This window comes from Geotrypetes seraphini, chromosome 1 (genome assembly GCF_902459505.1).
Source record: "Geotrypetes seraphini chromosome 1, aGeoSer1.1, whole genome shotgun sequence".
Classification (NCBI taxonomy): domain Eukaryota; kingdom Metazoa; phylum Chordata; class Amphibia; order Gymnophiona; family Dermophiidae; genus Geotrypetes; species Geotrypetes seraphini.
In genome coordinates, this window is record NC_047084.1 from 266,546,374 (window position 1) to 266,570,537 (window position 24,164).

The 24,164-nt window shown below is 44.6% G+C and overlaps 1 protein-coding gene across 6 annotated transcripts in view; it reads right to left on the bottom strand.

Moving 5' to 3' along the window:
- NSD2 (nuclear receptor binding SET domain protein 2) overlaps positions 1 to 24,164 on the bottom strand; it is a 521,650-nt gene that overhangs the window by 42,680 nt on the left and 454,806 nt on the right. For all 6 annotated transcript variants that reach the window (XM_033950948.1, XM_033950940.1, XM_033950930.1 and 3 more), the window contains exon 20: positions 6,256 to 6,397. In XM_033950948.1, coding sequence (XP_033806839.1) covers positions 6,256 to 6,397 — 142 coding nt within the window. The remainder of the gene's footprint in view (positions 1 to 6,255; positions 6,398 to 24,164) is intronic.

The window sequence follows — 24,164 nt, forward strand, 5'->3', positions numbered from 1 at the left end:
GACTTTACTCACTACTGCTTTGACCCGAGGCCCAGAGGGAGTGAGGGAAGGCTTCTTAGCCGGCTTACCCACTGAAGTGTTCGACACCGAAGATGGATCTACCGATGTTGATTAGTGCGGTGTCGATTTGGGTGGTGCCGCCAACATCAGTAGCGGTATCGAATCGCCCTCCATTGCGACAAAGAGATGCTGCTGAATAAGGCAGTTCTTAAGAGTTCTCTTCTGTAGGGACGAACAGCGGAAACAGGTTTCAGGATGGTGCTTGGGCCCAAAGCACTGGAGACACCAGCAATGCGGGTCGGTTAGAGATGGGGGCGAGCACACCGTCCACACTTTTTGAAACCCATCTGCGGGTAGGACATTGAAGGGAAGATGGCCTTGGCTAAATTAAAATCTAAGGTGGTCAAACAGGCCCCACCGGGCCGAACCTGCGAAAGGGAGAAAATAAAAATTTTTACCATTTTTTTTAAAACAAAAAAAGAACAGAGCAACTAAAAATAAAACAAAACTGACTGAAAGTCAGAAATCCACGAGAGCGGGAAAGCAAAAAACCCCCCAAAAACCCAGTTTCAACGGCTATTGAAAAAGACGCATCTTGGACCGTGCGCCCTATGTCAGGCGGGAAGGCACTCGTGCATGTGCAGTTTGGACTATTGCGAACTTTCTAAAGACTTAAAATGGCAATGCACTTTTAAAGTGGTCCATACCGGGGCTCTGTCGGTGATGTCACCCATAAGTGAGAATATGCTGCCTGCTTGTCCTGGGATAAATCATAGTATCAGAAATACTAGAAATGAAGATATTTACTAGAGGTATGCAGGCCAACAATTTTCATTTTGTTTCCTGTGTTTATGCAAATTTTCTTTTCTTGTGTTTAAATTTTTTTTTTTCCGGGGGATGGGGATGGGCGATGCTATAAATAGCAACACTCCTTTTCAACAGAGTACACCTGTGTATGCTCTTTCAATAGTGCACATGCTTTACGAAGAATATGCACTTAAAAGTAAGTGCTCTGCACAAACTATGCACACAATTTATAACATAAGGAAAAAAAACCTGACATTTCAAGCTAAAACTAATAAGAAGCATGCAATTGATAATTTCCCATGCTGCTTCAATATTCAATCTAACATGTCTTTCTAGTCCTCTTAAACCTACATTTAACTATGTACCACAAATTTTCATTTAAAAGACATGTTCACATCAGCAATTCTACTCTATGCATTTAGCTATCCTTAAATGTACAACCATGCATCTTAGAAGCAATACCATGAATTAGAGTAGACCTACATTATTTATGTCTAATGAACCTGAGTTATTAACCTAAGACAATGGGGTGACAATGTATGATTACATTAAGGAAGCAAAACAGTGCGATAAGGTAGTTGTCAAAGCCAGAGTCTACAGAGAAATACATAACCAGAAGGGAGGAAATAGATGCTGATAACACCTTATAGAGATTGTTTGCAAGGCTTCATTTTAAATACTGTATTCCGTTTTGGAGGCTAAATTCAGTCCAGAAGAAAGCAATAAAAATAGGATGGAGAAAAGGTGGGAGAAGGGAGATATGATAGAGATGTTTAAATCAACTTTCAATCAAAAAATGTTATTAGCCGAGTGGTGGAGATGCTCACTGAAAAACCATTTCATTACAGTGGAGAAAAAGCCTCAACATTGTTTAATATGCAGACGGCAACCCAATGAGTTTTTCAGCCGTTCTTATTCTGTATCATGGGCAAACAACTCCACTATTTTTCAAAATGGGGACATATCCCACCACTGTGCACAGGGAACAGGAAAAATAACCTAAGGAAAGGTTTCACTTATCTTCACAGCTGTTAATAACGCCAGGATTGCGATCCAACACAGTGATCTTCCTGCTTGCTCGGCATTTAGAATGAAGATAGGAAACCGATGTCCAGGTCCAACAAGGCTCTTGCTTCACCAGCAAGTGGTTTCTTCAGGGAGTTCCCTCCTATTCCGTCCACAATTCACAATCCACAATAGAAGGGAAGTCCCTGAAGAAACCAATTGCTGGTGAAACAAGAGCCTGTCCTGCGTGCTTGTATGTGGTGCGCGTGTTGTTGGAGCGGCGCCGGCTTGACGGGGGAGTGCAGAAGTCCAGCGCATGCGTCTGGAGGATGGCTGGCTTGAATCGGAAGCCGGGAGGCGCTGGTTAACGGCAAAGGCATTGTCGAAGAGGGAGGAGAGCCGCACGGGGACCCCGGGAAAAGGAAACCACCACGCTGCAAGGGCTGCAGCACCCACAGACAGGCACCCACCCACCCCTGGGCCACCCTAGTGAGAGCTCGTGTAGCGGGTCAACACTCATTTTGCGAGACGAAAGTTTGCTGAGTGTTTTGCTCGTCTTGCAAAACACTCGCAAACCAGGTTACTCGCAAACCGAGGTTCCACTGTACTTTGATATGTTATATATAAAAAGCTATTCCTTTTTCCTGAAAGCCCTATCCTCCATGAAGAGATTATCACCTGGAATGGCTATATCTCAATCGTGCGACTCAATGAACATTCTTGGGACAGCAATATTTATTTAATCAATTTTCTATAACGTTCTCCTAAGGGAGCTCAGAATAGGTTTTACATGAACTTATTCAGGTACTCAAACATTTTTCACTGTCTATCCTGGTGGGCTCACCATCTATCTAATGTACCTGGGGCAATGGAGGGATTAAGTGACTTGCCCAGAGTCACAAGGAGCAGTGTGGGTTTGAATCCACAACCCAAGAGTGCTGAGGCTGTAGCTTTAACCACTGTCTTTCCCTACAGGATCTGCAAATCTGGAATTTTATTGCCTCTTAACATCAGTCGATGTACTCAAAGTCTTAGGCTTGCCTTCTGAGGTTACTATTCAGCAGAACAACATCTGATTAAAAATAACTGGATATTCAAAGATATCCATTTACTACTAATTATTTATACTGCACTACTACACATATGCAGCGCTGTACACATTATATGCAGGTACTTTCTCTGTCCCTAGTGGGCTCACAATCTAAGTTTTTGTACCTGAGGCAGTGGAGGGTTAAGTGATTTGCCCAGGGTCACAGGGAATAAGATGGGTCACTAAAGACTCCAGTCTAAAGTTAACTTGCTAACTTTAGGGCAGCTAGTTATGAGATTTGATTTAACTGATTAACTGAATATGGTTAAACATTGTCACTATACAATTAAAGATAAACCATGCCCTTGTCAGACCTCTCATTCCTTCCTGAGACAACAGGTTAAAGTTTAACTTGATAACTCATCTGCAATTTACAAACCAACCTCTCACTTCGTCAGAACAGAAACTCCCACATTTTTAAAAAAACATTCTCACCCTTCCACCACTCCACTTCCTCATCCTAGTTAATCAGAATTCCCTTTGCTGGGATCCATGACTCTCTCTTTCCTCCTTCCATCACCATTCTCTGGAATCTGACATCTCTCCCTTCCTTGAGAGCATAAGAATTGCCGCTGCTGGGTCAGACCAGTGGTCCATCGTCCCCAGCAGTCCGCTCACGCGGCGGCCCTTAGGTCAAAGACCAGTCCTATTTGAGTATAGCCTTACCTGCGTACGTTCTGGTTCAGCAGGAACTTATCTAACCCTTCCTTGACTCCCTGGAGGGTGGAAGAGCGTTCCAGATTTCTACCACTCTCTGGGTGAAGAAGAACTTCCTTATGTTTGTATGGAATCTATCCTCTTTTAACTTTAGAGAGTGCCCTCTCATTCTCTTCACCTTGGAGAGAGTGAACAATCTCTCTTTTTCTACTAAGTCAATTCCCTTCAATATCTTGAATGTTTCGATCATGTCCCCTTTCAGTCTCCTCTTTTCAAGGGAGAAGAGGCCCAGTTTCTCTAGCCTCTCATTGTACGGCAGCTCCTCCAGTCCCTTAACCATTTTTGTTGCTCTTCTCTGGACCCTTTCAAGTAGTACTATGTCCTTTTTCATGTACGGCGACCAGTGTTGGATGCAGTATTCCAGGTGGGGGTGTACCATGACCCGGTACAGCGACATGATAACCTTCTCTGATTTGTCTACGATCCCCTTCTTAATCATTCCTAGCATTCTGTTCGCCTTTTCGCCGCCGCTGCGCATTGCACAAACAGCTTCATTGACTTGTCTACAAGTCTCCCAAATCTCTTTCCTGGGGGCTCTCTCCGAGTACAGCACCGGACATCCTGTATTCATGCATGATTTTTGTTACAGACATGCATCACCTTGCACTTATCCACGCTGAACTTTATTTGCCATTTTGCGGCCTATTCCTTGAGTGTGTTTATGTCTTGTTGTAGGTCTTCGCAATCTTTCTGTATCCTCACTACTCTGAATAACTTTGTATTATCCGCAAATTTAATCACCTCACTCGTCTTACCAATTTCCAGGTCGTTTATAAATATGTTGAAGAGCACGGGCCCGAGCACCGAACCCTGTGGCACTCCACTCGTGACGCTTTTCCAGTCCGAGTATTGTCCATTTACCCCCACTCTCTGTTTCCTATCCACCAACCAGTTTTTAATCCATGGCTCGCAATTTTTCGAAGTAGACATTTATGCGGGACCTTGTCAAAGCCTTCTGAAAATCTAGATATACGATGTCGACCGGATCGCCCTTGTCTATCTGCCTGTTTACTCCCTCAAAGAAGTGCAGTAAGTTTGTCAAGCAAGATCTTCCTTTGCTGAAGCCGTGCTGTCTGGTCCTCATCAGATTGTGTCCGATCAATGATGTGGTCCTTTATCAATGCCTCTATCATCTTTCCTGGTACCGAAGTCAGACTCACTGCTTTGTAGTTCTCGGATCTCCCCTCAAACCTTTCTTGAAGTTCGGCATAACATTCGCCACTTTCCAGTCTTCTAGAATCTTTCCTGATTTGATCGACAGATTGGCTATTAGTTGAAGCAGTTCAGCTATAACCCCTTTCAGTTCCTTGATTACCCTCGGTTGGATGCCGTCCAGGGCCTGGGGATTTATTGTTTTTAAGCCTATCAATCTGCCTGCATACCTCTTCTAGGCTGACCGTCTCCTTCCTCCCAGTGTAACATTTCTCCTTCCCTCCACCACTATCATGTCCAACAATTCTTCCTCTTCCCCATGTATACAATCTCTCTTTCCCTCCCACTCCACACACCTATGTCCAAGAATATTCTTTTTTTTCTTCCCTCACCCACCGGCAGCATCTCTCTTTCTCTCTCTTCCTAACCTCCAGCCCGTGCAGCCTCTGTCCTTCCCAACCCCCTCCCAGCCTGTGCAGCATGTCCTTACCTCATTCCCAATCCCAGCCCTCCCCTCTCAGCTAGATCCGATGGGATGACAGTCCCTAGTTTCTGACTCCCCCACCTACCACCTCCCCACCTCTGAAATTTAAAATTTTCGGGCAGCCAACGCGAAGCCAGCCTCCCGCCGTCGGCCTGCCCCAGAAGTGTTCTTTCTGCAGCACTTCCTCTTCCCGCATAGGCAGGACACTGCAGAAAGAACCCTTCCTGGGCAAGCCGACGGCAGAAGGCTGGCTTCACCTCAGCTGCCTGAAGGTTTTAAATTTCAGCGGCAGGGAGGTGGTACATGGGGGAGTTGAGACTCAAGGAGGCTCCTGGAGAGTGTTAGGCACACAGTCACTGCAGGCTGCATAAAACGGCCAGGTGAGCCGCATTCAGCATGCAGGTCTTGTGTTTGACACATGTGCTTTAGGGGATCAGGGCTAGTTCTGGATTTCTGTAGCTACATCCCTGTTCAGCTCTTGGTACTTTCAAAAGGACTGGAATCAGAATGAAGTCAGAAAAATTAAGCATGATAATATCTGAATTAAACACTTTTAAAGCATGCACAACAATTTAGATTTGTAATTAATCATGATGAATAAACCAGAAAGAAAATGGTAACACAAAAGTCTACAACATAATGAATGTATAGGTGGCCATTGATGGAGCAACAAGGCGGTGTCACATTAATGGTGAAGCAACTTTTATTCAAAGACTCAGAACTAGTGCCTGCATTAGGGGTCCATATGACATCAAAAATATGAAACACACTTTCATAGATCTTCTATCAGGAAGACACAAGCAGAAAAACAAATATTGGATTGCTAAATGCAGTTTCCCTTATCACACATTGAGTAATGTGATATGGGAACATGTATTTTTGACTCTGTCTTGTTGCTTAATTTGTGGTCTTTTTTATTTTCATTATGTTGTAATTAATCATGACATATCAGAAATTATAGAAACAAAATAAAGATCCCTGGTTTTATGTATTGACTTACCTGCTGGAATATCGCATACTGCAAACAATCCTACACGAGTATCTCCATTCACTGTCCATTTCTGAGTTTCACAGTTTGGTTGACAACTGTGATTCATAAAACGGGAATAATTTCCTTTGGGACCAGCATCTATTATGCGATCCTAAAAAACAATAGAAGGTGCTGTATATGAAAATTATTGAAAGTTTCTATAGAAAATACTTTTTTTTCCTTAAAAAAATGCTACATAACACTTGTAGCTACTTATCTATTTAGTCCTAAGTTTGAAAATGTAGCATTTTCCAAAAAAATGTAATTCAAAATACTGATTGCATTAGTATTTGAATGTATAAAACCAAAACTTCTCAGTGATATTATATGAAAGGATTTTGTATTAACTACCCCCCTCAAAAGTCAGAAATATGCACCTTACCGTATGTTGTACTGAACACTGTAGAGTCACATTCACTTAATGTGACACTCCCAAAGCAATACAAGTACTATTTGCTCACTTTGTCACAGTTTCTGTCAATTGTAAAACAGGAATGTGGTTCTTTGGAGCATACATTACAAATATTTTATCTATTAGGATTTATTTCTGTTTTATGAATAGATTCATCCAAGGCAGTATATAACAGGTACAGTTTAACATTAAACTTACAATTCTGTTAACAGCATAACAATGGTAAACTGACTAGATAAAACATAAATACAATCAAGGAGGTAAACTTGGAAACAGAAAATTAAAACCTAGTAATAAGGACCAATGTTAAATAGTACCAGAAATATACACATTTGACAGCACTGAAAAATGATAAATCTCAATAAAATACATATGATACTATGATACACAGTATGGAAGAACATTCAAATAATAAAGATATAAAATGATTTCAGTATATTATCAATGAAACACAAAATAAGCATGTATTAGAACATTTGAACAACAGATATGATGTGAATGCTATTCCTATAATACAATTAAACATCTTACTATGTATGAGTAGCAAGGGGCCAATGCAAATACATAGATGGAGACAACAGGTAATACAAAGTCAATTGGGATAAACAGATGGGTGGCTAAACTGATGGCAAATTACACGTACAGTTAAATAAGATATGAGGAACTAGTCTGTACGTGCAGCAAATCAGTCCAGGTGTGAAATGAGTGTATAGTCAAACCACCCATGTAATAAAGGCTTGGGAGAAGAGCCAAACTTTCATCTGCTTTCTGAAATATGGTTATTAAAATTTCATCTGCTTTCTGAAATATGGTTATTAAAATTTCATATATTGCCCTTTCCAAGCACATAACAGAACAGTTTACAATTTAAAAAATTTTAACATAAAAGAAAAGGAATTCCATTAAAAAAAAGTAAACCACTCGTGTAACACAGGACAAAAGAAAGAAAAAACAGACCAAAAAAAAATCAGATTAAGTCAATGAACTCTTAACACAGGCAAGCCAAAAGCTTATAAGATGTAGACCCTTTGGGAGTAGGTTCCAAAATATGAGGACTACTGAGAAGGTTCACTAGTTATCACATTATGTAATTTCTTTTGATGAGGGTACATAATGTGGAGCTCAGAGGTCTCAAGTATGTGTAGAGAGCTAATGAAAGATTAGGTTCTTACCTCTGCTAATCTTTGTTCTTTTAGATCCACGCTCTATTCCTGGACAAGTGGGTTGTGCACTTATCCTCGCCAGACAGGCAGTGGCATAGTAAGGGGTGTGTGGTCTTCCTAAGGGCGCGGCATCCCTCCTCCTCTCCGCCACCCCCGCTCGCTCACTCACTCCCCGCTCCTTTCCTTGCCGCATGCCCCTTGCCTTACCCCGTACCTTTCTAGTGCTCCCTCTGATGTCACCCGCGCCTAGGAAGTGACGTCAAAAGGCAAGCCGACACTGATGTGGACAGTATGCTGCTCACGTTGAAGAAGTTTAAAAGGTACGGGGAAAGGGGGGGAGCATGTGGCAGGGGGGCGGAAGAGGAGCGCCACTCACCCTTATCATACCACTGCAGACAGGCTTATAGGGAGACTGAATATTCAGTCTTCAGTTACTCCCCTCTCATCTCAGCACTTCCTCCTAGAGAATCAGTTTAGTAGCAAAGCAGACAGCAACATCTGGAAGGAAAAGAACAAAAGGAGGGAAACTTCCCAGCACATTAATCTATTCCAGTGTTTCTCAACCTTTTCAAGCCAAGTACCCCCTTAGACTAAGCACCCACACACAGGAATAACCTCATACCCATCCACCGCTTCCCTGGCATTCCTAGGCACCAGAAGCTTCCATTCTGTCCTAGCAGCCAATGCAGGACTCACCCAGACTGCCATCTCAAAGTGCTTCACTCAGTTCTTACAAGCCTTCCTCACCCACATCACCTTTCCCACCACACCACAGGCCCTAGAGAGCATCATGGATCAGTTCTACAGAACAGCACGCTTCCCCTCAATCACAGGTGTCATAGACTACACACATGTCATACACAGACACCCCCCACTCCTGGGCAGATAAGGCCACCTACAGCAATAGGAAAGCATTCCATTCAATAAAATGCAATGACCAGGGGGAAATAGTGGATGTGTGTGCCAGATACCCTGGCTCTACCCACAATGCTTACATTTTACAGCAATCAGGTATCTACAGGAGAGCAACCCAAGGGGAGTTGGCTGCTTGGTAAGCACCACAGGTACACCCCAATCCTATACCCCTACCCTTCTGACCATCCCCCCATAAAACTCCCTCTCTGGCAGCTCCCACCAATCTTCTTCATCTCCACTGGAACCATTTCCCCCCTACTCTCTGCTTCCCTCCCATAAGTGACAGAGGCTATCCACAGCGATCTTGGCTAATGCTGAAACGGATCCACTGCTGCAGATCGAAGTGGACGAGACGGAACACGTGACAGAATGTTCTCAATAAGATGTTTAGGAGCCAAGTTGTGCAAGCACATATAAATCCTATCCATCAGCTTCAACCAATACAACCTCATGTAATATTCTGTCATGTGTTCTCGTCTCCCCAGCCTAAACAAAGTTCTGATCACTGAATTTTGGGCTACCTGGAGCGCACACAACACTGACATCAGTACCCCCAGGAGTACCAAACTACAGTAATCAAGAACTGAAAGAACAATTGTCTGCAGGACTATTTTAAACAAATGAGCTGACAAATATGGTCTAAGTCAATTTACTAGACGAAGTTGAAAAAACACCTTTCGTACTACTTCCTGTACCTGCCACTTAAATGGTGGATTCTATGATAGTGAACTGGCCAGGTCCTGCTGCAGCAAAGCATCCCTAAACCATGACACTTCCACCTCTATGCTTCACAGTTGGTATGAGGTTCTTATCCTGGCATGCTGTATTTGGGGTACACCAAACATGTCCTCTTTTCTGGTGTCCAAATAATTCAATTTTAGACTCATCTGTCCATAGAACACTATTCCAGAAGTCCTGGTTTATATTCTAGTCTTTATCTTTGTTCTCTCTGACAAACTTCAGTCTGGCCTTGATGTTAAATTTGTGCAGTCTCTTTCTGATTGTAGAGGCATGCACTTTCACATCAACAGTAGCAAGAGCCTATTTTGATGATTTTTTAGGGTTTTTGGAGACTTCTTTTAGCATCTTGCAGTCTGCTCTGGGGGTCAACTTGCTTGGACGGCCAGATCTGGGCATGTTAGAACATAAGAACATAAGAACTGCCATCTCCGGATCAGACCTTTGGTCCATCAAGTCCGGCGATCCGCACACGCGGAGGCCCTGCCAGGTGTACACCTGGCATAATTTATAGTCCACCATATCTTTATATGCCTCTCTTAAGGAGATATGCATCTAGTTTGCTCTTGAAGCCTAGGACGGTAGATTCCGCAATAACCTCCTCTGGGAGGGCATTCCAGGTGTCAACCACTCTCTGAGTGAAGCAGAACTTCCTGACATTAGTCCTGAACCTGTCCCCCCTTAGCTTCATTACATGTCCTCTAGTCCGTGTCAAATTGGACAATGTAAATAATCTTCTCTGCTCTATTTTGTCGATTCCTTTCAGTATTTTGAAGGTCTCGATCATATCCCCACGCAGTCTCCTTTTCTCAAGGGAGAACAATCCTAGTGTTATAAGTCTATCCTCGTATTCCAGTTTCTCCATACCCTTCACCAGTTTTGTTGCTCGTCTCTGCACCCTCTCCAGCAGTTTTATATCCTTCTTTAGGTAGGGAGACCAATGTTGGACGCAGTATTCCAAGTTTGGTCTGACCATTGCCCTATAAAGCGGCATTATAACTTTCTCCGATCTACTCGAGATTCCTTTCTTTATCATGCCCAACATTCTATTTGCCTTCTTTGCCGCTGCCGCGCATTGTGCCGACGGCTTCAGGGTCCTATCTATCAGTACACCCAGGTCCTTTTCTTGTTCACTCTTCCCCAGAGTTGCACCTGACATTGTATACTCGTATTCCTTATTCTTATTGCCTAAATGCATAACCTTGCATTTCTCCACATTGAACTTCATCTGCCATTTCTCCGCCCATGTTTCTAACCTACACAAGTCGCTCTGGAGTTCCTCTCTATCCTCCTGCGTTCTGATTTCCCGGCATAGTTTTGTATCGTCTGCAAACTTGATGATCTCACTGGATGTTCCTTCCTCCAGGTCATTGATATAAATATTAAAAAGGATCGGCCCAAGTACCGAGCCCTGGGGTACACCACTAGTCACTTTCTCCCAGTCGGAGAACTTCCCATTTATGCCCACTCTCTGCTTTCGGTTTTCCAGCCATTTGCCTATCCATCTTTGTATATCTCCCTCTATGCCATGGCTTTGTAGTTTCCTGAGAAGTCTTTCGTGTGGAACTTTGTCAACTGTTTGAAAAGTCCTCCACTTGTACACTATTTTCCGGACCGTGGAATGGCCGAGATCTTTTTAAATCCCTTACCAGACTTATAAGCTGCTACAATTTTTTTTTTAGGCCTCAGACAGCTCTTTTGATCTCACCATGATGTTCACTTTCACTGCAGCAGTCATGAGCACACCAAACTAAATGTCTGAGGTTTAAGTAGGGCAAACCTCCTTCAAAATGTTGAGTAATGATGTTCTAATCATGTGCACCTGATGTGATATACCTGTGTGTGATTTGAACCACTTTAAGTGGGAGGATATGTGGGGGTGTCCTAATTTATTCCTCAGTTAGAATATACATTTTTGTGGATATCTTTTGTTTACCTGTAATTACATCACTTTCTTTTCCAGAGATAAGTAAAAAAAAGATTTGACATTGATAAATTAACATTTCTTAAGAAAAAACTGAATATTTCATGGAGTGTCCTAATTTTTTCATTAGTCCAGTAGAAGAGCCGAAGCAGCATGTTTTTCATTAGGCCAGTAGAAGAGCCGAAGCAGCGTGTTTACTGTGCCTGGGACGCTGCTGGAGCTGCGAGGTTTGTCGGCCATGTAGCGGTGGGAGGATCGGCTTGGAGGGTCAACGGAGGTTTCTGGTGTGCCGGGTAGGGTCGGCGGGGGGAGTGGGGGGGGAGGGGTTAAAAACATGCTGCTCAGGAGGATGAGAGGCAGGAAGGCAGACTGGCATGGGGGGTGGGGGGGGGGTTTCAATGGAAGGGGGATGGGAGGCAGGCAGGCTGGCATCGGAGGGGGTGGGGGGGTTTCAATGGAAGGCAGGCAGGCAGGCATCAGGGGGGGTTTCCATGGAAAATGCTGCTCAGGGGGATGGGAGACAGGCAGGCTGGCATGGGGGTGGGGGGGCTCAATGGAAGGGAGATGGAAGGCAGGCAGGCATCGGAGGGGGGGTGGGGGGGTTTCAATGCAAACATGTTTCAAGTTTCAAGTTTAATATTTCTCTTGATTAATCGCTTAATCAAATTCTAAGCGATGAACAATTTAAAATACATTCAATTAAGGACAATACAATACAAACTTTAAATAATAACACTGGGTTATAGACTAATACATCATTCTCATAACACAAGGTAAGATAGGGGTTTGAAATACAATTCAGTAAAGAAAAGCAAAACAAAGGAAAAGTACAATAGGGAAACAAATAAAATCATAGCATAATATAATAAAATCACTGGCCTTAAAATTGTTAAATTAAATATCAAAAGCATCTTTAAAAAGAAATGTTTTTAGATTACTTTTAAATTTTCCTAAATCCTGTTCCATTCGTAAGTAAATTGGAAGGGCGTTCCAAGTCTGTGGAGCAGTTACCGAGAAGATAAACTGTCGTCTAGTGTTGATAATCTGCTCAGGGGGATGGGAGCCAGGCAGGCAGACTGGCATGGGGGGGGGGGGGGTAAATGGAAACATGTTGCTCAGGGGGATGGGAGGCAGGCAGGCTGGCATCGGGGGTGGGACAAAGTCTGGAAGATAATGATGAGGACATAAGGAGGCACTGGGGGCACTAAGGACATAGGATGCACTGAGGGCACTAAGAAGGACAGGGGCACTAAGGACACAGGAAGGAGGCATTGGGGGCACTAAGGACACAGTACAGAGGCACTGGGGGCATTAAGGACACAGTACACTGGCACTGGGGCACTAAGGACACAGTAGGCAGGCACTGGGGGCACTAAGGATATGGAAAGAAGGCACTGGGAGCATTATGGACACAGGAAAGAGGTAATGGGGGCACTAAGAACATAGGAAGAGGTACTAAGGACATGGGAAGGAGGCACTAGAGACACTATGGACATAGGAAGGGGCACTAAGGATAAAGGGAGAGACACAGACAGAAAAAATGACAAGACAGGCAGCGTGCAAGGAGAGAGAGACAAATAAAAAAAAAACTCCAGACAGACAGACATCTACTCTAGCACCCGTTAATGTAACGGGCTTTTGTAATACTATGCTTATCATGTAATACTATGCTTATAATGTTATGCTTGTATGTATGACTGTCTGCCATGCTAAGATGCCATCCTATGTTTGTCATGCAATGCTCATCATGCTGTGTCACACTATGCCATGCTTGTCATGTTATATTTTACCAGGCTTTAATATGTATGTAAACTTGTAACTCACGTTTACAGTCCAATGTATGAAGTGCAGTTTCACCTGGATGGGAATGTGGTCTTGGAAAGAAGACAGTGAGAACTATAGATTGGTTGAGGTAAAATTCCAAGATGACTTTTGGGAGGACCACTCTGTCATGGTAAAAGGCAGATTTGAAACCAGAGCTTGAAGTTCACTAATGCGTTGAGTTGAAATGATGCAAATCAAGATGACCACTTTCCATGTGAGATATCTGAGTAATGAAGAAGCCAATGGCTCAAATGGTGGTTTCATGAGAGTGGAAAATACAACACTGAGATCCCAAGAAACTGGAGCTTTGATTGGGGGTTTTGAGTGCAACAGTCTCTTCATAAATTTGGAAACCAATGGGTGAGTAGCAGAGGTTTATCGTGAAAAAGAATGTGAAAGGCACTGATTGCACTCTCACTGAAGTAGTCTTTAGACCCGAGTCTGAGAGCTGTAAAAGGTAATCCAAAGCTGAAGACAGGGACATGTATCTGGAAGTAGAGCTTGTTGAGTATACCATAAAGAAAAGCGAGTCCACTTAAAATGATAGCAGCTTTGTGTGGAAGACTTCCTGGCAGCATCAATGATAGCTGAAAATGGAGCGGAGAAATGAATATCATTCAGTCTTTAGGAGAGATGTACCAGGCTGTTAGAGCTAAAGAACATAGACTGAAGTAGAGACCCCTCGTTTTGAGATTTGGGTAAATCTGCAGAGAGATGGGCTCCCCGGCACTAAGTTAAAGTAGAAGAGGAAACCAGGATTGTCTTGGCTGTCTCAGAGCGCTGAGAATCATTGTAGCTGACTCCCATTTGAGTTTGAAAAAGAGATTATGTCCTTACCTTGATATCTTTTCCAGTAGATAGGTGAGACATTCTAGATAAGGAATCCACTCCGGATTTTCTCTGTGACTCTCCTCTACTTCACTGGGAGCTATAGCACCACTTGCAGTTAGTATCCAAGCATTGAGAGCTCCCACATTCAACGAGAAGTAGAGACATCAAATAAAAAAATTCCCCAAAACAATAGTTCTGCTCAACTTGTAAACTAAAATTGAAACAGCAAGCACAATCAGCAAAGGAGCTCAGGAAAGTCCTCTGTATGCATCAGAAGCATATATACAGAATTCTTCCCAGCCTAAAGGGCTGACTAGCAACCAAGTATCAACTTGGAAAAGCAGAAACAGAATGAGACAGAAAGCAGGCGAAGGACAGGGCGGGAGTCTAGAATGTCTCACCTATCTACTAGAAAAGATATTATCAAGTTAAGGACATAACCTCTTTTTCCAGTGCAATAGGTGAGACATTCTAGACAAGTGGGAAGTACAAAATCACTCAAAAGCTAGGGTGGGTTGACTGCGCAGACCCTCAAAGACCAAGGACCCAAAGGCAGAGTCCAATCTTGCCGCCACATCCACTCTGTAGAATCTGGCAATGTATGCAGAGTGGACCAAGTAGCTGTCCGACAAATCTCCACAGGGGAGATCACCTAAGCCTCGGCCCACGATGAGGCCATGCTCCTGGTAAAATGTACCTTAACAAAACAGAAGACAGTTTACTGCATAGAATATAGGTTAATGAAATGGCCTTATGGATCCATCTAGAAATAGCCTTGAAAGCGGGAGCGCCCTGCTTAGAATAATGAGTTAGCACAAAAAGATGGTCAGAGACAAAATTAATTTGTGACTTCTAGATAACGCAGAAAAACTCTGCGAACATCTAATAGCCGCAAAGTGCGGTTCTGCTTCTTAGAACCAGTAGGCTGAAAAACAAGCAAACGTACTTCCTGATTAACACTGAATGCTGACACCACATTCGGCAGAAACAAAGAAACTGTAAGACAAAGCCAGGAGTTCCGAGACATGTCTAGCTGAGGTAATGGCGACCAGAAAAACCACATTTAGCATCAGGTTGAAGAGAGAAGCATCTATCAGAGGCTCAAATGTAGCTTTAGTGAGGCCAGACAAAACCAAGTTAAGGTCCCACAAAGGGAATGGAAGTTTGATTGTAGGTTTAATGCGAAGAGCACCTTTCAGAAATCTGTCCACGTCAGGGTGAATATGGTCTTAGCCTCAGAAGCAAGAGAGCTCAGCGACTTGGATCCGTAGGGAAGCCACAGTGAGGCCCTTGTCGAGGCCCGCCTGTAGAAAGGCTAGCACTACATAAACAGGAGTGGAATATGGCTCCACACTTTCCTGGTCGCACCAATGTTGGAAAGTCTCCCATGCCGTAGTGTAGGCAGACAAAGTAGTCAACTTCTTAGATTTCAGAAAAGTAGAAATGACAACATCACAATATCTTTTGCGCGCTCAATAGTCATGCCGTTCAGGACCCTTCATATAGATCGTACACAGAAAGGAGGTCTGGAAGAGCCTGGAACTTATGTGAAGATGCAACAGATCTGCATACCATGGTCTGCAAGGCATGTTTGGAGCGACCAGAATGATCTTTACCTGATGAGTTGCAATCCGGAGGAAGACCCAACCGATCATAGGCCAGGGAGGAAAAAATGTAGGACTCCCTGCAGCCATGGCTGTACTAGAGCCTCTAAGCCATCATATCCGGGCTTTAATCCTTCGACTGAAGAATCGGATGGCTTTTGAGATCTTCGCTGTGGCCTGAGATCGAAATGAGGCTGACCCCAATGCCACACAAAGGCCTGAAACAATGCCAAGCACAGCTCCCATTCACTTGGCTCCAAGGTCTGTCTGCTGAGGAAGCCTGCTTGAACATTGTCGACTCCCATCACATGTGCTTTCGAAAGGGCTAGGAGATGACAGTCCACCCAGAAAATGAGCAGGCAGGCTTCCTGAGCCAGAGAAGCACTCTTGGTTCCTACCTGGCGATTGACATATGTTACCACTGGCCAATTCAGGTCACTAATACCTGGCCAAAACCCAAGGAGTAGTAATATTCCATGCCTCTGATCTAGGGCAAGAAGTGGCTACCCCCATGTAACATAACATAATACTTATAAACCGTGTAACCATAAGTTCAACGCGGTTAACAAAAGATTAATAATAAAATAACATAAGAAACAAATAAGATTATTTTGCTAGATACTTGGAAAAAAGGTAAGTTTTCAATTGGGTTCTAAAATGTTTGTAAGAGCAACCGCTACGCAACATAGGTTGAAATTCCTTATCGTGGAAAGCAGCCTGGAATGCTAATGTATGATCCAAAGATTTCTTGCTTTTACAACCTTGAACAGATGGAAAGATAAACAAAACATGTGATCCTCTTCTGTGTTTATAAGATGCTATAAGGAATCTATCAGTCATATAGATTGGGGCAATACCATACACAACTTTATAACAAAGGCAACCCAACTTAAACAAACGGCGAGCTTACACTGGGAGTCAGTGCAATTCGCGATAGAAGGGTGTCACATGGTCATATTTCCTCAAACCATAAATCAATTTAACTGCCGTGTTCTGAATTAATCTAAGTCTAGCCATCTCTTTCTTGGTGCATGTTAAATAGACTATATTGCAATAGTCAAGAAGACTCAACAACAATGATTGAACTAAAAGTTTAAAAACCGAAAACTCAAAATACGGTTTTATAGTATGCAACTTCTACAATGTATAATAGCCCTTTTGTACCACAGCATCTATTTGCTTTTTCATGGTCAGATGTTGATCAATAATAACTCCCAGTATTTTAATCGTCGGATGAATTGTATTCAATGTTGAGTCTATAGTAATTGATAATTCATGTAAAAGTTTGTGCGACGACGCAACATAGAACTTGTTCTTATCATGATTTAATTTAAGTTTAAATTCCTGCATCCATGAATCCATCAGTTTTAACACAGACTCAATTATCTGAGTGATATGGGATAAAGCTGTATTACAGGGAATGATGATCGTAATATCTTCAGTATAGTTAAACAGCCTTGAACCCAGTTTACTCAAATAAGAACCCAAAGAGAGATACACATTAAATAATGTAGGTGAGAGTGGAGAGCCCTGAGGGACTCCATATAAGAACATTTTTCCAAACCACAGAAACTTGGTTATTAGACTTAACCTGATAAAGTCTAGATTCAAGAAACCCTTTAAACCATGAAAGAACATTACCTTGCAATCCTAAAGCATCTAAGCATCTTTCTCAATAACAGACTATGGACTTTTCCTCCAGGAAATTGTCCAAACTTTTCTTAAAACCAGCTATGCTATCCGCTCTTACCACAACCTCTGGCAACACATTCCAGAGCTTAACTATTCTCTGAGTGAAAAAAAATTTCTTCCTATTGGTTTTAAAAGTATTTCCCTGTAACTTCATCGAGTGTCCCCTAGTCTTTGTAATTTTTGATGGAGTGAAAAACCAATCCACTTGTACCCGTTCTACTCCACTCAGGATTTTATAGACTTCAATCATATCTCCCCTCAGCCATCTCATTTCCATTGTCAAAGACTTGGACAGCTTGGCCCTCCAGAATCAACAGTAATTTCACCACAGCCAAGCGAAGGGCCCGCAGTTCTAATCGGTTGATGGACCATTTCTTTTGAGAGGGCGTCCAATGCCCCTGAATGGAATGATGGTTGCAATGGGATCCCCAGCAGCAGAGCCTGGTATCTGCATCACAACTATCCAAGCTGCAGCGGCAGGGACTGCAGAAGGAGCCATCAATTAATGAATGAGAGCAACGCATGCTGCAGAGTATGCATATGCACCCTTACCCATGGGACCACATCTATGGAGGCCACCATGGACCCTAGGACCTGGAGATAGACTCACACAGATGGAGCTAGATTGTCCAGAAGTCAAAAATCTGTGACCACAGCTTCTGTCTGCTTGCCTCTGGAAGATAAACTTGGCCAGCTGCTGTGTCAAACAAAACACCTAGATATTCCAGGGACTGTGTTGGGGTCAAGTTGCTTTTCCTGTAATTCACAATCCAACCCAGGTATTCCAGAACCTGGGCCACCCGATCTACCGTGTGCCGACCCTCAGCCAAGGGGGCTCTGATCAGCCAAGGGGGCTCTGATCAGCCAATCGTCCAAATACGGATTCACGTGCAGTCCCATCTTCATCAAGTGAGCTGCTACAACCACCATCACCTTGGTGAAGGTGCGAGGTGCTGTCACCAGGCTAAAAGGCAGAGCTGAAAACTTGTAATGATTTTCCAGAACATGAAACTGGAGGAACTTCCTGTGCACCGGAATATGCTAGGAATATGCAAGTAAGCCTCTATGAAATCCAATGAAACAAGGAACTCTCCCTGGGCCACTGGTGCTATGACAGACTGCGCTGTCCCCATGCAAAAGCATGGGACCCTGCGCGCTGCATTGATGTGCTTAAGATCTAGTACTGGTCTCCATTCATCTGAGCCATTCTTTGGCACAATAAAGTATAGAGTTTCTGCCCGAGACTGATTCTTCAGGCGGCACCTGTTCTATGGCCCAAATATCCAATAATCATTGCATAATGCCTTGCACTTTGATCTCCTTGTCTGTGCGCCCCATAGGAGAGTCCACAAACCAACCTGTCAGAGGCTGGGCAAATTTCAGCTTGTAACCAGATTGAATAAGCCTGCAGAACGGTGTGAGCCTGCCTCCTATATGCAGGCGTCATTGCATTGAAGGCTGACTACGCCTGGAGTCAGAGAACCTCTGTCTGTACCTTTGGTAAAATCTCTTCAGATAAGGAACTGGAATAAGAGCTGGAAAGACTAGAGCCACGAAAATTAGAGTGTCCCAAACTTCTGGAGGATCGGGGGGGGGGGGTCTACCGTCAGGTAGGGTCTTAGGGCAACTGTCCACCACAAAATTCATGAGGTCGTCTAGGCCTTTGTCAAACTACAACTGCCCCTTAAAAGGGACCATTACAAGATTAACCCTAGAGGTAAAACCACTGGCCCACCGCCAGATCTAGAGCATTCTGCATGCAGAAATCAAATATGCTGATACCTTACCCAAGACTCGCATAATGTCATATAAGGTGTCAAATAAGGTGTCAGCTACAAACTCCTCTAGCCAAAAGATGAGGCGGTGGCTCCACAGCCTCATTCTCCAGAATACGCAGCTGAGAGAGAGAGAGGCACATGTATAAAAGGACGCAGCCGAAGCAGCCTTTATGCCTATAGTTGCCCCCTCAAAAAATCTCCTAAGGAACAACATCCACCAGGCAGTCCTAAATGCCCTTGAGCACACTACCCTCACTAGGAAGGGAGGTGCGCTTAGTCACCTGCGCCACCTTAGGCTGACCAAGAATTTGCTGGCACTCCTGTGCCATAGGATGTAGATGAGACATAGCTCTCACAATCTTAAGAGCTCCCTCTGGAGAATCCCATTGTTCTGAGATCAAAATACACATATCAGGATGCCAGGGAAAGGAGGAAGACAGAGTGCTTACCACATATAAGTGATCAAATTCAGCTCCTGCAAAGACTCAGAGATCTGGCAAAGACATTGACTTGAATGCAGAACTGAGGTATCATCCCCCTGGTTCCAAAGTCCCGAAAGGATCCAAAGATCATAGAAACATAGAAATAGACGGCAGATAAGGGCCACAGCCCATCTAATCTGCCCACCCCAATGACCCTCCCCTACCTTTCTCTGTGAATAGATCCCACGTGTCTATCCCATTTGACCTTAAAATCTGGCACGTTGCTGGCCTCAATAACCTGAAGTGGAAGACTATTCCAGCGATCAACCACCCTTTCAGTGAAAAAGAATTTCCTGGTGTCCCCGTGCAGTTTCCCGCCCCTGATTTTCCACGGATGCCCCCTTGTTGCCGCGGGACCCTTGAAAAAGAAGATATCTTCTTCCACCTCGATGCGGCCCGTGAGATACTTGAATGTCTCAATCATGTCACCTCTCTCTCTGCGTTCCTCGAGTGAGTACAGCTGCAACTTATCCAGCCGTTCCTCGTACAGGAGATCCTTGAGTCCTGAGACCATCCGGGTGGCCATTCTCTGGACCGACTCCAGTCTCAGCACATCCTTATGGTAATGCGGCCTCCAGAATTGCACACAGTATTCCAGGTGGGGCCTCACCATGGATCTATATAATGGCATAATGACTTCAGGCTTACGGCTGACGAAACTCCTGTGTATGCAACCTATGATTTGCCTTGCCTTGGATGAAGCTTGCTCCACTTGATTGGCAGTCTTCATGTTCTCACTGACGATCACCCCTAAGTCTTGTTCTGCTTCAGTTCTTGTTAGGATCTCGCCATTAAGGGTGTAAGTCTTGCATGGAGTAGGTCGTGCATCATGTTGTCGGACATTGAATTTATGTCTGTTGTGCTTTTGCCCACTACATTGCTTAGTTTGGCGTCATCGGCGAATAATGTTATTTTACCTCGCAGCCCTTCTGCCAAGTCTCTTATAAAGATGTTGAATAGGATCGGGCCCAGGACCGAGCCCTGCGGCACTCCACTGATTACCTCCGTCATTTCGGAGGGGGTGCCGTTCACCACTACCCTCTGAAGCCTACCTTCAAGCCAGTTCCCAACCCATTTCGTCAATGTGTCGCCCAATCCTATAGAACTCATCTTGCTCAGCAATCTGCGGTGTGGTACGCTATCGAATGCTTTACTGAAGTCCAGGTACACGATGTCCAGGGACTCCCCAACATCCAGCTTCCTCATCACCCAGTCAAAGAAGCTGATCAGGTTGGATTGGCAGGATCTCCCCTTAGTAAATCCATGTTGACGGGGATCCCGTAGATTCTCCTCGTACAGGATCGTATCCAATTGGCGTATGATTAGAGTTTCCATTAATTTGCACGTTATTGATGTGAGACTCACTGGTCTGTAGTTTGCTGTCTCCATCTTGGAGCCTTTCTTGTGGAGTGGAATGACGTTAGCCGTCTTCCAGTCCAACGGGACATTACCCGTACTAAGGGAGAGATTGAAGAGCGCGGATAGCGGTTCCACCAAGACATCACACAACTCCCTGAGCACCCTGGGGTGTAGGTTGTCAGGCCCCATTGCCTTGTTAACCTTAAGCTTTGACAGCTCGCAGAAGACACCGCTGGGTGTAAACTTGAAATTACTAAACGGGTCGTCTGCGTCAACCCTTGTCTGTAGTTGAGGGCCAAGTCCTGGCGCCTCGCGGGTGAAGACTGAGCAGAAGTATTCATTTAACAGTTGGGCTTTTTCCGAGTCCGCTTCTACATAGTCTCCGTCTGGTTTCCTAAGATGTACTATCCCACCTGAGTTCTTATTTCTGTCACTGATATACCTGAAGAAGGATTTATCTCCTTTTTGGATGTTCTTCGCTAGAAACTCCTCCATGCGGAATTTGGCCTCCCTAACTGCTGTTTTGACGGCTTTTGACTTGGCCAGATAGACTTTCCGAGAGTCCTGTTTCCCTGATTGTTTGTAAGAGATGAATGCTTTCTTCTTCTCCTTGATAAGGTCTGAAATCTCCGCAGAGAACCACTGTGACTTATTGTTCCTTCGCCGTTTACTTACTGATTTAACATAGCGGTTTGTTGCTTCTTGTATGGTGGCTTTCAAAGTCGACCACATTTCTTCCACGTTATCGGTTTCTGCTTGGCTTTGTAGCGCCTGGTGAACGAAGTCTCCCATTTCTTTGAAGTTTGTGTCCTTGAATTTGAGGACCTTGGTCAGTGTGGTAGATTTAGTGAAACCTTTCCTGAGATTGAACCATACCATGTTGTGGTCACTGGAGGCCAATGTGTCGCTCACCGAGACCTCTGTGGCACTTTCTCCATTAGTAAGTATCAGGTCAGTATTGCCTGATCCCTTGTTGGTTCCAACACCAGTTGCCTGAGTCTTGCTCCCTTCATAGAGTTTAATAGCCTCCTGCTGCTGCCCGAAGCAGAGGAAAGCGTGTCCTAATCCACATCAGGCATGTTGAAGTCACCTAACAATACTGTGTCCCCACGCAAGATGATATTCTCTATATCTCCAATTAATTCCGTATCTAGGTCATCCTGTTGTCTTGGGGGGTCTGTATATTACGCCAAGATACAGGCATTTGTCCTTCCCTTTGGCCAAATTTACCCAAAGAGATTCCCCAGTGTAGTGGACATCTGTGATTCTGGTGACCTTAATGTCATCTTTAGTATATAATGCTACACCTCCTCCCATTTTGCCCTCCCTGTCCCGGCGAAGCAAGTTGTAACCCGGTATGACCGTGGGAATCGGTGAGCCAGGTCTCAGATATCGCCACCACATCCAGGTCGGCATTCCTCATTTCTGTTTCTAATTCCAGGATCTTGTTTCCCAGACTGTGGGCGTTTACGTACATAGCCCTCCATGTTGTATGTTTGTTACGTCTCAGTGGGGATGTTCTCGCTTGAGCTACTTGGACACCTTTAGCATTATTCACATGTTTTGTACTTTCCCTAGACCCAGAGTTACAACATGCACCTATCCCGGACTCCCCAGACCCAGAACTACAGTGTGTTCCTATCCCAGACTCGGAAATGTGTGTAACCTGTGGGGGTATTCCCGTTTGGGCTACTTGAACTCCTTTAGTACAATTTGCAATGTGTGTTCTCTCACTGGAACCAGAATTACAATGTGTACTCCCCCTAGACCCAGAATTACAATGTGTACTTCCCCTAGACCCAGAATTACAATGTGTATTCCCCTTAGACCCAGAATTACAATGTGTATTCCCCTTAGACCCAGAATTACATTGTGACCCAGAATTATAATGTGAGCCAACCCCAGACTCAAAAGTGTGTATATTCTCCCCTGACCCAGATCGGTGTTTACTTATCTTAGTCTCAAAAAAGTATTGGCAGCTTAGCTCGTCAGGTAGGGTAGTGCCCGTACCCTCCCCCAACTTACCTAGTTTAAAGCCCTGTGTAGTAGGCGGGCTAGACGGTGTCCAAGGACGTTCTTCTCTCTTCTGGTCAGGTGTAACCCGTCTGGTCCCTGTAGTCCTTGCAATGCCTCTCCATGGTGCAAGAACCCAAAGTTCATCTCCTTGCACCATCCCTGCAGCCCGTCGTTTGCCCTCTGGATGCGATCCTCCCTGGCACTGCCCTTGCCCCTTACTGGGAGGATCGAGGAGAAGACCACCTGCGCATCCATCCTCCTCAGCTTCTCACCCAGGGCTCTGAAGTCTTCAGGTATGCTCTCCGGGGTGCTCCTGGCAGTGTCGTTGGTTCCGACATGCATGAGAATCATGGGGAAGTGGTCACGGGGCTTGATGAGTCTGTCCAGGCAAGCGGTTACATCCCGGATCCTGGCCCCTGGCAAACAGCAGACCTCTCTTGATTGCAGGTCTGATCTACAAATTGGACCCTCGGTGCCCCTCAGCAGCAAATCCCCGATGACCACCACTCTGCGCTTTTTAGGGGTGGGCCGATCTGTTGACTCTGGAACTGGAACCGTCTGCTGAACAACTTCCTGTTCCTCATTGTCAGGACTTCCTGTAGCAGCTTGTATCTGTTCCTCAGGGTGATTTGTGGTGTCGATGTGGAGCTGCCCTGTTTGTGAGAGAAAGAGACAGAATAAGGTCTTCTGCGTTTTCCTGTGGAGGAAGTCACCAGCTGCCAGGAATCAGCGTCCCTAGCCACTTCCTGTATTCCGATGGTTGGTCTCAAGTTTGCAGGTTTGAATGCTTTGGGTGTCTCTAGGATGGTCTTGTCAGGTTCCTGTTCGGCGATCTGAGACAGCTCCTGGATGACTCCGTCGATGAAGGTCTCGTCGTCTCGGATACATCTTAAGCGCTGAACCTCCTCTCTCAGGTTTCTCAGCTCTAGCAAAAGGCTTTCATCTGGCTGATCCATTCCTTCCGTCTGTGGAGACTGTAGACATCTTTGAAGGGATGGCCTCGGTCTGTACAGAGATCTCTGCCCTCCGTCCTGGCTTCCCTTCCATCTGTATGAAGACGGTAGCCATCCCCTGGGTTCTTTCGGTGACTGGACTGCCTGTCTTGATAGAAGTCTTGCTGCTTCTAGTTCTACCTGCCATT